We start from the raw sequence: 17,029 nt of genomic DNA on the forward strand, positions 1-17,029 counted from the left end.
CAAAGTAAAGATTTTGCAACTGCGCATGGATCTGTTGAACCCCCAAATTCCGATCTTGCATCGGCATCTCATGCAATCTTATGGCAATCTCCAAGGTCTATGGCTGAGTCATAATCTTTTGTTGTGACAGTGAAACCCTTAGGTGAGGCAGGAGCGAAGCGATGAACCACTTGTGGTGTTGTCCATCTATTACATTCATATTAGCTTTGCGGATTTTACACTTCAATCTCTGATCTAATTCCCAAGGTGTCTCACCTGGTTTCATCGCGATTTCCTTGAACCCCACAATCGACTATATCTCGGATTTAGGCCAACTGAACTCTTTATTCAGTGCAATCTAGATTTCTGCCAATCTAGCGTTTGGGTTATCATTAGAGTACTTGATGTACCAAGTTAGTGCGCGATCCTGAAAAGCGCTAACTAATGTTGCCTTCTTCATGTGATCATCTGTGACGCCCTGAGCTTCCCATACAGCTTTCACGATGAACCAAACTAGTCCGGATCCTCACTGAATTCGCCATGTTGAACTGTGGTGGAGGTGTCGGTGGTGTGGGCGAAGTCGCAGGTGATGGTGGTGAAGTTGGAGGTGGTGTAGGTGGAGGTTGATCCGGATTTAAACAGGAACGCAATAGATTACAGAGATAACCATAAATACAGAGATGCAGCGGAAATAATACTTCGTTTTCATTAATGGAAAATACTGAAATATGCTTACAAACAGAAATGGAAAGAAACCAGCTAGGGCGATGGTAGCTTATCTCTGAGAAGAGATGTGGCGGCTACATGCCTCTGAACTGTTCCGAACTGTGTTACAATGAGGCTCGAAGGCCTATTTATTGTTGAGAAACAATGGAAAACCCTTCACATCCCGAAACCTAACCCTAGAAGATGAAACGCCAAATTGTGGGCCCCGTTTGGGTAAATTGGTACATCAATTTCCCGGGGTCGTAACTTTGGCATACGATCTCCGTTTGACGCGTATGATAGCTCGTTAGAAAGATCTATCCGAGTACTACCACTTTGGGAGGCAACATTGGTCTATGACCCATGTTGCCCCAGATTCCCAAAAAAACGTCGTTTAGGGCCTCAAAACGGCTCCGGAAGTTCAGGACCCAAAAAAATGCTAAAAATAGTAAGTTGCGCTACAATTAAGGAAACTGAAAATGCTGAGAGAGACAATTGTGGGGGTCCAAATGGGTTGGTGGGTGGCCACCAACATCCACCTGGATCATTCCTCCCCCCTTAGGAAGCAATGGTCCCCATTGCGTTGAGTTCCTCCATCTGCTGAACTTGTCCTGCAATCTCTGATGTGTCCAGTGATGGTGGGAAGCATGGTTGACAATGGTCCACATTGAACATTTGGTGCCGGCGAAGGAATGGAGGAATGATGTGCTCCAAAGCATTGTTCCCCATAGCCTTGGTACTGCTGTAAGGACCATGTCGGCGTTGCCTGAGTTTCTGATGGGTTCTGGTAAGGCGTTCTCTCTGCAGATGTAACCAAACTTTGTCGCCCACCTGAAACTTGTGTGGTATCTCTGTGGGTGAGGAGAAGTTGTTCCTGTGTTCTGTCATGACCGTATCCCTTTGCTGCTGCTGCTGCATGGAGGAACCCTTTGCAGGGGTCATGGATGTAGCAACGATCTTCCCCTTACTTTGGGAATGAACCATACAGATAAATTTCCTGGTCTGGGAGATGAGCTTGCTGCCTTTCTTGGTAGTGATCAAAGATGTGGTGGTAGGTGGGGCTACCTCTGGTATCCTGTATAATGAATTACTCAAAGAAATAATGACAGCACGAGGCCTTGACTCATACACAGCATGTCGCCTCCACAAGTATGGCTGGCCTAATAATACATCACAAACATCCAGAGGTGTAACATCACACAATACCTTGTCCGTGAAGGGTTTGATGCTGTAGGGAAGGCGGCACTGCTGGCGAACTTTCAGATCTCGTCCTTCGTGAAGCCACCCAATGCTGTACGGCTGCGGGTGCGGTGTAGTCGGTAGGCCCAACCGCTTCACGACCTCTGCTGAAATGAGGTTCTTTTGGCTGCCACTGTCGACAATGAATTGTAGCGGCGAACCCTTCACCCACATCTGTGAGTGGAAAAGACGCTCCCCTTCCTCTGGATCTGCAAGTTCATTCTTCTAGATCTTGGCAGTGGCAACAGTGGCGCTAGGATCCGCATCAATGATCTGCTTCCCTTTGCCATTCCCCTTATCGGGTTCTGGCTCAGGGTCGGAACATGCATCTGATTCGGAAGCCTTCAACTCAGCCACCAGCGACTGCTTGGTCCGACACTCACTTGTGTTATGAGTGGGACTCTTGTGGAACTCACACCACTTCCCTATGTCCTTCTTCGGCTTCATGGTGTTGTTCTTTTCTTGCGGCTTCGACGGGTTGTCTTGGGTCACCCCGCCTTGGCTTTGTCCTTTGGGCTTCGGATTTGCAGATCCAAAGTCTCGCTTCTTCTGTTTGAACTTTTGCTCGATTTTGACAGCGTATCGGTATGCTGTGCCGAGTGAGGAGATGTTCAAGAACACCATCTCTTCCTGGATGTATCTGTGTAGGCAGCCACGGTATTTGAGTACCAGATGCAGCTCAGAATCTTTGATACCCAACTGTGTGCGAAGGGTATGAAAAATGTTTGTGAACTCTGGCACATCTTGGTCTCGTCCCTGTCGCAGTGTGGTCCATTTGATGTATTTGTCCTCATAGCTTCCGACAGGGTAGTATTGCTCCTTGATGGCATCCCGGAAGTCATTCCAAGTGGGTGCGGCTGAAAATAGTGAGCCTGTACTTTCATCCTTCTGCTCGCAGTAGGTTTCCCACCAGTCCTTGACGTGGGGGGCTGCTTTGAGAAGAGCAAAAACAATCTTTTCCCGACTTGAAAATTCGTGAACAGAAAAATACCCATCTAGCAGATTTAACCATTTATCTACGGCATCTGCGTCTATTTGACCCTCGAAGATGGGGATTTCAAAATTAACTTGTACCTTGAACGGTGTGGCGTTTCCAGAGTCGCTGTTGGAAGTCGATGCGTCGCCTCTGGGTAGCCGCTGAAGAATCTGCGCAAAGCTATCCATCATCGCGTTCCTTTGCCGCTCGAGGGCTTCTTCGAGCAAGATTTTGATAGGATCTCCTGCCCCCTCGTCTTTCTTCTCATCCGCCATGGGAGGCCGTCGGGATTTGCGAGGCTAGTCTTGCAAAGGTTCGACCAGTTCAAGCCCTAACTCCTTATATCCCGACCTCGTTGGGGACATGCAAAGAAAAACAGAGAAAAAGCAGACCGCTCTGATACCACTGATCCGGATTTAAACAGGAACGCAATAGATTACAGAGATAACCATAAATACAGAGATGCAGCGGAAATAATACTTCATTTCATTAATGGAAAATACTGAAATATGCTTACAAACAGAAATGGAAAGAAACCAGCTAGGGCGATGGTAGCTTATCTCTGAGAAGAGATGTGGCGGCTACATGCCTCTGAACTGTTCCGAACTGTGTTACAATGAGGCTCGAAGGCCTATTTATTGTTGAGAAACAATGGAAAACCCTTCACATCCCGAAACCTAACCCTAGAAGATGAAACGCCAAATTGTGGGCCCCGTTTGGGTAAATTGGTACATCAATTTCCCGGGGTCGTAACTTTGGCATACGATCTCCGTTTGACGCGTATGATAGCTCGTTAGAAAGATCTATCCGAGTACTACCACTTTGGGAGGCAACATTGGTCTGTGACCCATGTTGCCCCAGATTCCCAAAAAAACGTCGTTTAGGGCCTCAAAACGGCTCCGGAAGTTCAGGACCCAAAAAAATGCTAAAAATAGTAAGTTGCGCTACAATTAAGGAAACTGAAAATGCTGAGAGAGACAATTGTGGGGGTCCAAATGGGTTGGTGGGTGGCCACCAACATCCACCTGGATCAGAGGTGGCAGTGGCGGGAATCCCTATTTTATTAACTGAACTGCACTTCGCGGAGAAGCCTGCGCTACCCCCTCTTCGTCACTCAATGGAGCTAAAATCAGTGGGTTGTATTCGGGACCCTTTCTTCCTTCGTTCCTGTAAGTCTTTCCACTTTGCGTAGCTTCGAACATCAAGGTAGCTTCATAACCCATTTTTCACACAATAACATCTTAATCCATGTATTTAAAGATTTCAAGTACTTACCTCGCGTACCTTTGAAAAAACACCGCTCCGCCTCGCTGTAACTAATGGAGTTATCGACTGCGAATTCAGTCACAAATCCTCCTATGATGTGATCGAGCCAATGATCGACAGTGCGGGCGATCCTATCCTTAGAGGCTTCCAGTCTATGTACTAGCTCCGGGTTCCGGACAATAGGACCGTCACGTCTCCACCTTCCTTGGCTATTCGCTAGCTTCGTGATCCACTCGTATAACTCAACTGGAAAGGAACATAAAAAGATCTTGTGGATTTCTGTATACAGGTACCTATCCAGCTACTATTCCTTTGTCAATTGCGGATTTCTGTTCTCCTGAGCCACGAATTTGTGGATCTTCTTGTCCAACCAGTCTTCAACCTCTTTCTTAGTTGGATTCCAGTGATATGACATCACACATCTCTCATGCAGATTCCGGTCCCGGCAATGGAACCATTTGTTGGCTTTGTGGGGCCTGACCCAGGTTCAGCGTTAGTTAGCCAAACAAATCCCTACACTACTGGCCCTTTTGGCATCAGCCCGCGAAGCGCGGACCGAAGTCTCACCCAAAGCAGTATGGGGGGATGTTGGAACCAAGTTTCTGCACCCTAAGATGGTCGTGATGTCAGTTTATACCCTCTGTTCCTACTTTCGCACAGGTCACTAAGCTTTAGGGCTCTATCAATCTACCCTTTATTCCGCCCTTCAGTACCTCCACGAAGGTGTACGATTGACCTTCGCGCAACCTTAACCCGCGATCCAGGTACTTCCGCGCTGCTATGACAACATATTGTATAGGTTCCCAAGTTATCTTAAGTGTTTTACTTATCTTACTAATCAACCACAGTTAGCGCCACATAAACTGATATCCTTACTTGTGTTTAATTAACCAATACAGTCACATACATTCGCACATCACATGAACATTGTAAATTGAACCCAAAATGCAATATAACCAGATGCATTAACAAGAAATAAATACACAGAATTTGCAGAATACTTCTCTTTATTGATATCTTCAGATTAATACAGACTCTATCTGCCCTGCGCACACAACTGCAGGGGTCCGCGCACTCAGCTGCGGACTTCCACCCTAGGCCTCTGCGCACTCAGCTGCAGAGCCTCTACCTACGCTAAGACCCGAGAACACTTAGACTCAATGCTTAACTCCTCACTATTCGCTACTCTAACTTAACTACTTCAGAGCGAGCTTACTTAGCTTTTATTTACACAATCAGCCGACTTTACACTTTACAAAATAAGGGCGGACAACCATTTATGACTCTTAACACCTTCACGCTCCGCCACCACAAAATGAGGAGACTTTATAACTTTATTACAAAATTTGTCCCAAAACATGGGCTTTAGCCCCAAAACTGTCCTTGGGGGAACCCGTTCCCAACAATAGGTGCTTCTTGAGTTTCTTCTTTGTGATCTTAGTCTTCTTTGACTTGTGCAATTAATTTTTCATATTCTTGACTTTGTAATGTATATCCGCAAGATCTTCATATCCCTGTTGTAATGCTTCCTTGTTTTGTCGAAGTTTGGTTATTCCGTTTTTCTTTTGATCTTCCAATAGTACTTTCTCGGTACACTAGATTACATCATTTTGTAGGAATGATGATGGGCGTTCAACTTGCAATTAGGATTCCGTTTTCTTTGTTTCCCTATTAAAATCGGCATGTTGTCATTTAAATATTGTCAATAATTGTTTTATGTCTCTTCTAATTCATTGTTTTTGTGCATCATTTAGAGATTCTACTAAGGTAAAAGTTTTGTAACATTTTTTGCAAACCACATTTTGATTTCGGAATGGCTCTTGACAATTAAAATATCCCTCTGAACAAAACAAACATTTTGAAAAGAAACCATTGCTTCTTGTGGACGTCATTTTTTTGTTTTTTCTTCACTTATTTTATCTCCTTAATTATTTAATTATATATATAGACTTTATAAAAGTTCTTAATATATATCACCCCTCTTTTCTTTTCTTTTAATGAGCTTTGAGAATATAAAAATATATTATCTTTTTAATTTTCTTCCCTCTATAATAATATTTTAGTAGAATTTCAAGAGTAACTCTTTCAATATTCTACTCACTTTTAAAGTATTTTGTGAGTGTCTTCTTATAATACTTTGCTTTGAATTTTAATTGAACAATAGTATATATATATATATATATATATATATATATATATATAATTTTAATCAATTAATATATATAACTATATTAAAATTTTACTATATAATATAGTATATATTTTAATATAAATACATATAATAAAATTTATTATGAGACCAACGTCGTGGGTGTAATGTTTGGTGTTAATAGAAAAAGTCAACAGAACACCAATTTAGACAGTGTCGGGATCAGAAATCGTGATGCCTGACCGACGAAGAGCGGCAAAGCGACTGGGAGCCAAGTGAATGGTCTCGAGCGTTGTTGACTAGAAAAAGGATGCGGTCGAATGAAAACCACTGTTTAGAAAGGTGTGTCTGTAGAGGGGAACTCGGTCAACTCGAAGAAAGGTGTGATTGGCCTTTTTGGAAAGGCGGCTCAATGGAAGATCAATGGTGTCGACTAGTGGTGATAATTGGGAAGAGGCGGTGGAAGGACAACAACATGTAACAATGTGTTGATTGCGGTTGTGGGTAGACTGGAGAGCAAGCAGGTGGTGATTTTGTGGTGGCTCGTTCAGTGACAGCCTACGGCTAGTCGAGGTAATGGACGACGACGGTCACTCGAACTTAGCAAAGAATCTGGTGTCGGCGTGAGAGAGACAACATGTTTGTTTTATTTTTGTCTGAGGAAGTTCGTTAGTTGGCGCTCTAGGTACAGCGAGCAGGGATGTCAGCTTTGAATGCCGCAATGTTACGGATTGTAGTTTTGACTAGACAAGACTTGGTAGCGGCGACTAGACAAGGAGTTGACTGCTTGGCCGCTGGGAGTGGTTGTGTGACAAAGGAGCAAGACAATAGCTTGGGATGTTTGGCACCGCAGGCTACGGTTACGTCGTGGAAAGCAACCTAGTGATGGCGGACAGTTGGGCAGTGTGGCACTGGCCACAACTCCTAACAGTTGGTCAACGAGGACAAGAGCAGGTTGTTTCAATGGCAAGCGGAAGTAATGGAGCACCGATCGCAGGTAAGTCGAGCAGCGATGGAGGCAAGATGATTTGGATGGTTGTGGCGGCGGTTGATTTGCAGAAGTGGTGATTTGACAGTTGTAGTTCAGATGGTCGTGTACGACCACAGGTAAGCCGTGTTTGTTTTATATTTTATATTCTATTTTCTTTTTCTTTTTTTTTTTTTCTTTTTTTATTTTGTTTATTTTTATTTATTTATTTTTTTAATATATATATATTTTTTAATAATACTTTTTTTTAAACTAGATTGTTGATAATGTTTTTTTTATATATATTGTTTTATAATGTTTTTTTTTTATTGACTCTTTTTTTTAATTCATTTATATATATTTATTTTTTTAACCTTTTTTTTTAATGGCCAAAGGTCTAAGGATGAAACCAGCGAAATGGAGAAAATCCAAATTGTAGTGAAACACTTGAACTATAACAACAAGAAGGTTGACAACAATTGATGGCCAAAGGCCAGTTCAAATTAATTCTCTATGCAGCAGTGAAGCGACCAGAGGATCGAACAACTTTGATACCAATGGAACGAACAAAGTTCGTTTACACAACAGACTACTTCAGAGGATCTGAAAAATATAAACATCCATGATAGGACAATAATATAGTATAGAAAAATATTTGAATACAAGTAAGTTGATTGAGTTACAAATTAGGGTCTGCGTTATATATCTAGGCAGGTAACCTTTCATGAATGGTCATGTTCTTAGGGATATGACCCTTGATTAACTAATTACTATTTAATTAACTATTCCTTATTATTATTATATTTATATTTTATTCATAACAATGCTCCAATAGGTCGAGTAGCATTTTTATTTATAGTCCTTTTGTGTGGTTGAATTCTCTTAATGAGGCCGACATGTCTTCTCTTGAGGCCGACTTGGTGGAGTGACAAAAGACACTTTTTACATAAAATATAATTTTCTTCTTTGATACAATGAGACTCAAGAAGGGTCTATTACATAATTACAAGGACTAAGACTTATGACACAAACCCTAGAAGCACACAATGGGTGCTTTCACCTAAAAACAAAATAAACAAAGCATGAAACCCATGCTTATAAATAATTTTCTTTTAGCAATAAACTTTTTTTCTTTTTCTTTTGACAAGTAAATTACATCATGACTCAAATACAATTATGAAGACCGATACTTGTTACATTTCTCAATAGACTCAACCACAACTTATGATATCTTTTGTCCACTTGCTACCTTCCTTCTTGAAGTTTTAAAAATAATTTTCACTTGCTAATGTATTGTTGCTTCAATGGTGAAGATCGCTAGTTAGGCATTCCACTAAGGTTTTAATCAAAGTAAGGTCACCCGACTCACAATAACATGATTAGAGCTAGATGTGACCATGGGAAAATTTAGTAGAATAGTTACCCCTTTTGTTGTTGCATTTTAGATAAAATTTTGACCCTTGCTAAGCGATTGACCCTTCATGTGTGGCCAAATCCATTAACCATACCATATTTCTTCTTATACAAGGATGAAGCATATCTACATGTATATATAACCTCACTTAACCTTTCTTCCTGTTACTTCGTGTTAGTCTAATGTGCACTAGTAATTTATTAATGGCTTTCATCTCTTTTCAATGTCTCCTTTGGGCTCAACTTATTAATTTGGATAATTCTCTTATCTTAGCCTAGACTAAATCTGACTACTCGTTGATATCTTTTCATCTTTAAATGCTCAAATGATGTCATTCCCTCAACCACTCCATGATGATCCCACTCACTCTCTTTCCAATGTCTCATTTGGGCTCAAATCATTAATTTGGATAATTCTCTTATCTTAACCTAGACTAAATCTAACTACTCGTTGATATCTTTTCACCTTTATATGCTCAAATGACGTCATTCCCTGAACCACTCCATGATGATCCCACTTACTCTTGTTGTATTCGTATGATTGTAGTTATTCTCCTTCAGCGACGGGTAAATCAAGTAGAATCTTGAAATGGGAAAAAATGATTCAAGATCAATTTAGTTTTATTTTATGTTAAAATTGGCAGCTAGGGCCAAAATCCATGTGGGTTTACTTATTCATGGCAGCTGATATTTTTCTTGGATTCCACTTGTTGAGAGGTGTAGGATTTGATCTAAAGATCATCCGATTCTGACATGTATTCATGGATATATGAATTTAATTGTGTTATGTGACAATTCGTCAAGGTCAGCCACCAATCAAACTACCCCCACTTATCCTCGTCGTTGCACTATAAATAGAAGAGGTTTGCAAGTCATCTGAGACACACACTCACACCTCTTGTGATCTCTTCCTCTCCACTCGTTTGGGTTTTGGTGGAAGGAGAAGTCACCAAGAGTATACGCTGCCCTAAAAGGGAGATGCCCTAGCACTAACGCAGACATGGAAGTGAACCTAATGTTGTCATGGAAAGAGCCCTAACCGCAGTTATGTTTGTGCCCTAGTCACAGTTCAGATACGCCCTAACTGTTGGCCTTATTCCACACTAGAAGTTGCCCTACATTCGCAATTAAAGAAGGCCCTTATACGTTGGGAGGAAAAGGTCTCTTCCACAGTCAAATGAGGGTTCTATGCAGCAAGAGGAGGATCCCTTCTCGCTGTCCTAAAGGATACCTTTACACGCAGCAAGGAGAAGCCTATATACGCTGTCAATGGATGCTCCAAAAGGAGCCCTAGCTGTAGTCTCTCACAAAGTTAGACGCAATCCAAAAGAGAGAATATACCCTAGCCATAGATAATAATGAGAGCTCTTTGCTGTCAATGAAGAAGCTCTATGAACATTGTCCTAATGAAGGATGATCGTCACATTGACAAGGAGCAATATCCTATCTCGGTATATGTATAGAAAACATACATGTAGGTGTTGTCTTCACAATCAAATGGATGGAGCAGAAGACCTTAAGACTTGTAACAAGAAGTAGAACAATCTCGACATAGCTACGGTCTTGGGTGTAGGATCTCGGTGACTAGGTGCAGTCATAGAAGGAGCCTAGACAGCATGGGATCTGACAGTGGTGCAACCTCAAAGGGAAGGTCAAACAAGTCTGTCTAGGATGAGTTGTTCAATGGTCAAGTTAGTTGGGTGTTGTGTGTAGACTTAACTTGTTGCTGGGCTAGGCCATAGGCCATAGCCAGCAGCATAGAGTATTAAGGGTTGCACAAATCAGTGTGGCAGTGTTGGAACCTCTCTTGGATCATCACAACCTTTAAAAGCCTGTTGTTGACTGTATCACGGATGGACTGAAGTTTGATACAGCATGATATAGGTGACACCATGATAAGTGCAGCATGGTGCAACATAGTGAGAAGTGCATGGTGTAGTGTAGCGAGAAGTGCAGCATGAATGGTGCAACATAGTGCAGCATGGTGCAACATAGTGAGAAGTGCAGCATGAATGGTGCAGCATAGTGCAGCATGGTGTAGCATAGTGAGAAGTGCAGCATGGTGCAGCATAGTGAGAAGTGCAGCATGAATGGTGCAGCATAGTGCAGCATGGTGCAGCATAGTGAGAAGTGCAGCATGAATGATGCAGCATAGTGATGATGAAGTGCAGCATGATGGGTGCATCACAGTATGATGAGTGCAGCATAGTGTAATGAAGTGCAACACAATGATGGGTACAACATAGTGATGGGTACAACAGGGTGATGTAATTACCTATGTTTAGATCTGCTATCTCGTGTCATCTTCTTGGAGAAGATCTCTACTCTTATTTTGACAAGTCAAAATGTTGCCTTCTGACATATATGTACTATCTCTCTCTCTGTTGAACTATTGAAGAACATAAGAATTGATCAAGGGTTTCCCCACATTGGGGTTTGTCCCTGGTTGGTGCCACATCTTGTGTCCTATTGTCTTGGCTTGTCTTATGCGATTTATGTTTATGTTCTATCTGCATTTTACTATCATGCTAAATGTGATTGCTAATCTGGAATTGATATTAAGCTAATATGGAAAATTGAAGTAAAGTTGCTCTCAGCATAGAACATACCTAAAATTAACATGGTATCAGAGCTGAGGTGAAGACAAAGCCCAAGCAAGAGTGAAAGAGCAATCACCAAAGACAATTAGAAAAGACAAAAAGGCTCAATGGGTTCCTCAGTGAAGGATAAAATCCCTGAGCCTCCATAAAATGCTCCAGCTACAAAGAACAAGTACACTAAGGGTGGAAGGAAAGGCAAATGCCTTGCTTACAATAAGTTTGGCCATTATGCGAAGGAGTGTTCGAATAGAAGGGACACATCACTTGATGACGATTACAATCATTCCATGGGCATCTTCAATGATCAAAGGAACGTCAGGTAAAATGGCCAAGGATTTCCAGGTATGAAGAATCAAATGTTGTTTCGGATAAGCAAAAGGAGTAATCTTATATTAGCCCTCTTCACTACCTCTCCTCCGGACACTTTGGAAAAGTGGTATATTGATAGTGGTGCTTCAAGGCACTTCACCGAACACAAGGAAGCTCTCTCTAATCTGAGAGAAAAGGAAACAAACTTGGAGATTATTCTTGAGACAATGCCACCTATCCCGTAAAGGGTGTAGGGAATATTACACTTCAATTGGATAGGTAGTGTACCTTATCTCAAGAAGAACCTGGGGTCCATTTCGGCAATGGAAGACAAAGGTGGCATTCATCAATGGAAAGGTACGTATGTGGATAAGGAATTTTTAAAGATGCTTTTGAGTTCAGGGTTGGCAATGTGTATCAAGTTGCAGGAAGTCCATTGGGGACCATGTCAGTTGACACATCTCTTCTATAGCACCAGAGGTCTGCTCATTATGGGGCCCTACCCGATGTGAGTCAGATGGTGAAAGGGATGCTTGAACTCAAGAAGAGCATGGAGGTACATGTCCGAGATGTACCGAAGGAAAACTTACAAGGGGACCATTCCCCTCATGTAGCAAGTCCACAGATTTGGAACAACCTGAGGGGTTTGAGATTCATGATCAGGAATCTCATGTATGCAAGTGGAAGAAAGCCCTCTATGGCTTGAAGCAAGCACCCTGGGCTTGGTATGAAAGGATAAACAACTATCTGATGAAGTTGAGATTCACTAGGAGTGAAGCCGATCCAAACCATTGCTTGAAGGTTGTGGATGATAGACTTCTCATACTGACACCTTATGAGGACAACCTCTTTCTAACAGGTGCAGACCCTCTCATTTGCAAAAGTAAGAGGGAGTTGGATTCCAGATTTGGAATGGTGAACTGCAAGCCCGTGACTACCTCGATGAAGCCTAACTTTAAGAAGTTATGCAGTAGTGATGTCAGACCTGATTTGGGAAATGCCTCTGAGTTTCATAAACTCATACTAGCATTGATGTTCTTGGTGAACTCCAGTTTGGATATATGTTTTGCAGTTAGCATGTTGAGCTCATATATGGTTGAGCCTCACTGGATTGGTGTCAAGAATATTTTAAAATATCTTCGGGGCACAATCTCTCATAGATTGAGATACATTGCCGGAAATATGAAGTTGCATGATTATTCGAAATGCTGACTGGGCAGGCAGTGTGGAGGATCGCAAGAGCAATTCTAGGTGCTGGTTCTCTTTGGGTTCTGCTTCGATATCCTAGATGAGCGGGAAGCAGAAGTCAGTTGCTTTGAGCACTAATGAGGCTGAATACATAACTATGAGTATGAACTCATGTGAAGCTGTCTGGTTGTGGAAGCTCTTCAGTGAGCTGTTTGGACACATATTAGATATCATCGTGATCTTCTGTGACAACCAGAGGGGGATTTGATTGTTGAGGAATCTCGTGTTCTATGATCGGTCCAAGCATATAGATATCCGGTACCACATTATCTAGGATATGGTACAATGAGGAGCAAGAAGACTCCATCACTCTGAGACTAATATGTTGGTCATCGTTATTCTAATGAAGCCCCTGGGAAAGGTCAAACTTGTGACTTTCCGAGAACAACTACGAGTCGTGGAGAGACTCTCTCCTGAAGGTCCTATAATGACATGGACATTGAGCTCTAGGAGCTCTGAGGGGCTTGGGGGTACTTCGAGGAGCGATGAGCAACCATAGGGTGAGTGGTGCAGCCTTCCCCTAGTGGTTTGCTATGTAGGTAGGATGAGTGGTTCATCCTTCTCCTGTCGAAACACAATCATAGGGTGAGTGGTTTAGCCTTCCCCTAGTGATTTGTTGTGTACAGGGTGAGTGGCTCAGCCTTCCCCTAGAATACCCCATGGCGACATGTAGGTAGGATGAGTGGTTCATCCTTCTCCTGCCGAGACATCCTACCCATGCAGTCTGGGACTCATGGGAAGTACCTCTCATCTGGCCAATGAGCAAGGAAATGAGGATAGGGACCATAGTAGTACCAATGGACGCATAGTGTAACTATCGTACTCCCTATGCTAGGATGATCTATATTGATATGGGATCAATGGAACTGACTTCGAGTCAGTAAGAGTGGTTTGAGACACTCTCTATTTGGAACCGACTTCAAGTTAATAAGAGTGGTTTGACACACCCTCTTTATTGGAACTGATTTCAGATCAATAAGAGTGGTATGAAACACTCTCTTTATATGGGACTGACTTCGGGTCAGTAGAGAATGGTATGATACATTCTCGATCACTTCTTCTTCTTCATGGTTCAGTAGAGCAGTGCAAGGCATTGATGGCAGAGATAGTACTGACTGGCAGATGGATTAGCAGATGGAGTTCTCCCTAGTTGAGAGGGAATGTTAAAATTGACAACTAGCGCCAAACTCCATGTGGGTCTACTTATTCATGGCAACTGATATTTTTCTTGGATTCCTCTCATTGAGAGGTGTAGGATTGATCTAAAGATCATCCAATTCCGACATGTATTCATGGAGATATGAATTTAATTGTGTTATGTGACAATTCGTCAAGGTCGGCCAGCAATCAAATTAACCCCACTTATCCTCATCGTTGCACTATAAATAGAAGAGGTTTGCAAGTCATTTGAGAAACACACTCACACCTCTTGTGATCTCTTCCTCTCTGCTCATTTGGGTTTTGGTGGACGGAGAAGTCACCAAGAGTATACGCTTCCCTAAAAAGGAGATGCCCTAGCACTAATGCAGACATGGAAGTGAACCTAACAATGTCATGGAAAAAGCCCTAACCGCAGTTCTGTTTGTTTCCTAGTCACAGTTCAGATACGCCCTAACTGCTTGCCTTATTCCACACTATTAGTTGCCCTACATTCGCAATTAAAGAGGCTCTTATACACTGGGAAGAAGAGGTCTCTTCCACAGTCAAATGAGGGTTCTATGCAGTAAGAGGAGGATCCCTTCTCGCTGTCCTAAAGGATACCTTTACACGCAGCAAGGAGAAGCCTATATACGCTGCCAATGGATGCTCCAAAAGGAGCCCTAGCTGTAGTCTCTCACACACTTAGACGCAGTCCAAAACAGAGAATATACCCTAGCCGCAGATAATAATGAGAGCTCTTCACTGTCAATGAAGGAGCTCAATGAACGCTGTCCTAATGAAGGATGATCATCACATTGCCAAGGAGCAGTATCCTATCTCGGTATATGTATAGACAGCATACCTGTAGGTGCTGTCTTCACAATCAAATGGATGGAGTAGAAGACCTTAAGACCTGTAACAAGAAGTAGAACAGTCTCAGCATAGCTACAGTCTTGGGTGTAGGATCCCAGTGACTAGGTGCAGTCATAGAAGGAGCCTAGACAGCATGGGATCTGACAGTGGTGCAGCCTCAAAGGGAAGGTCAAACAAGTCTGTCTAGGATGAGTTGTTCAAGGGTCAAGTTAGTTGGGTGTTGTGTGTAGACTTAACTTGCTGCTGGGCTAGGCCGCAGGCCATAGCCAGCAGCATAGAGTATTAAGGGTTGCACAAATCAGTGTGGCAGTGCTGGAACCTCTCTTGGATCACCGCAGCCTTTGAAGGCCTGTTGTTGACTGTATCAAGGATGGACTGAAGTTTGATACAGCATGATGTAGGTGACAGCATGATAAGTGCAGCATGGTGCACTGTACAGCATAGTGACAAGTACAGCATGAATGGTGCAGCATGGTGCAGCGTGATGGGTGCAGCATAGTGCAGCATGGTGAAGCATGATGGGTGCAGCGCAGTGATGATGGATGTAGTATGATGAGTGCAGCACAGTGATGGGTGCAGCACAGTGATGGGTACAGCATGGTGATGGAATCACCTATGCTTAGATCTGCTATCTCATGTGTCATCTTCTTTGAGAAGATCTCTGCTCTTATTTTGACAAGTCAAAATGTTGACTTCTGATGTATATGCACTATCTCTCTCTCTGCTGAACTATTGAAGAACATAAGAAGATTTGATCAAGGGTTTCCCCACATTGGGGTTTGTCCTTGGCTGGCGCCACATCTTGTGTCCTCTTGTCTTGGCTTGTCTTCTGCGATTTATGTTTATGTTCTATCTGCATTTTACTATCATGTTAAATGTGATTGCTAATCTAGAATTGATATTAAGTTAATATGAAAAATTGAAGTAAATTTGCTTTCAGCATAGAACATACCTAAAATTAACATTTTCTAATTCAACTATTGTTCCGAGGAATCTTTGGTTGGTACAACCATTCTTCAACATGGATAACTAAAGCTCAATTTTGGAGAAAACAACACTAGCTAGGTTTATTGATGTTTCTCGGACACACCAACCTCTTTCTTCTTATCTAATTAATTTTGGAGAAAATAACACTGACAGACTTATTGATGTTTCTCAGAGACACGAACATCTTTCTTCTTATCTAACTCATTGCTTCGTCCACAGTTTTTACATTGGATGACATGATGATCAAGACCAACAAAATGATGGGTATTCAGGATGAAACAATTTAGATGTCAAAATTACAAAATAGGAAAATTAATTCACAAAAATGTGAAGTGATATACTTACAATCTTTAGAAGCCCTGGTCTCAACGTGGCCACAAGCACATTTTCCAACAGAAAAGATTTCTTAATGATTTGTGAGCAAGACGATTTCACCAACCCATTAAAGTAAAATTGCAATACAAAAAAATGTATTGATGAAAGTGTAACCATATTAGAGTCACTACAATATGGGAAGATCTGATTCCCATCAATGCAGATCATGCTTGATAATTTCATTGAAGAGCAAAATGTGTCACTCCCACATTTGCAGATCCACATGCCATTTTGAGACCATGTATTTGTACATGAACTGTTTATTTGCTTACAATTTTGTTTATGCCCACAAACAGAACATCTTCCGTTCGAGTTAGAATTCTTGCATATTTCCTAGAACTCTCTTTTATGTAGATCAATAAATTGACCATGAAATATTAATATAATAAATAGTTGTTAATCAGGTAAATTGAAAATCATTAGGGATTCCTGTAAACATTGGCACTCAGGTAATTTTGGTATAAGTCAAAGCCTTGTTGCCATGTATGACATTGTTGCTTCAATTTTTCAAGGCCCTTCAGTTCTTCATCATCCAAAACTATTTCTGCACCCATGCAAAAAGGAAAAGAAAATTAAAATAGTCAACAACAACAGCTGCCTATCTAAAGAAAATCATGACATTTTGACTGAACAATTACTAACAAGAGAGATTCAGTTGATCTTTCTTATTAATCTCTCTAGGCACTGTTAGCGGAAATCAGAATCATAAATTAATAAAAAAGATTTAATACAAGCAATTACAATTTGCAGCAGAAATGGTCATTTTTGTTTGGTATCCTAATGGGTAATAACATCCATAAGAA

The 17,029-nt window shown here is 41.8% G+C and overlaps 1 protein-coding gene across 2 annotated transcripts in view; it reads right to left on the bottom strand.

The window, feature by feature from the left end:
• Positions 1-16,299: 16,299 nt before the first annotated feature.
• Positions 16,300-17,029, bottom strand: part of LOC149198119 (uncharacterized) — a 364,260-nt gene continuing 363,530 nt past the window's right edge. For both annotated transcript variants that reach the window (XM_089406104.1, XM_089406105.1), the window contains exon 16: positions 16,300-16,770. In XM_089406104.1, the coding sequence (XP_089262230.1) occupies positions 16,646-16,770 (125 nt within the window). In that variant the 3' untranslated portion in view covers positions 16,300-16,645. The remainder of the gene's footprint in view (positions 16,771-17,029) is intronic.

This window comes from Pinus tabuliformis, chromosome 2_2 (genome assembly GCF_031772625.1).
Source record: "Pinus tabuliformis cultivar Carrire ecotype Pingquan chromosome 2_2, CPIR1, whole genome shotgun sequence".
Classification (NCBI taxonomy): domain Eukaryota; kingdom Viridiplantae; phylum Streptophyta; class Pinopsida; order Pinales; family Pinaceae; genus Pinus; species Pinus tabuliformis.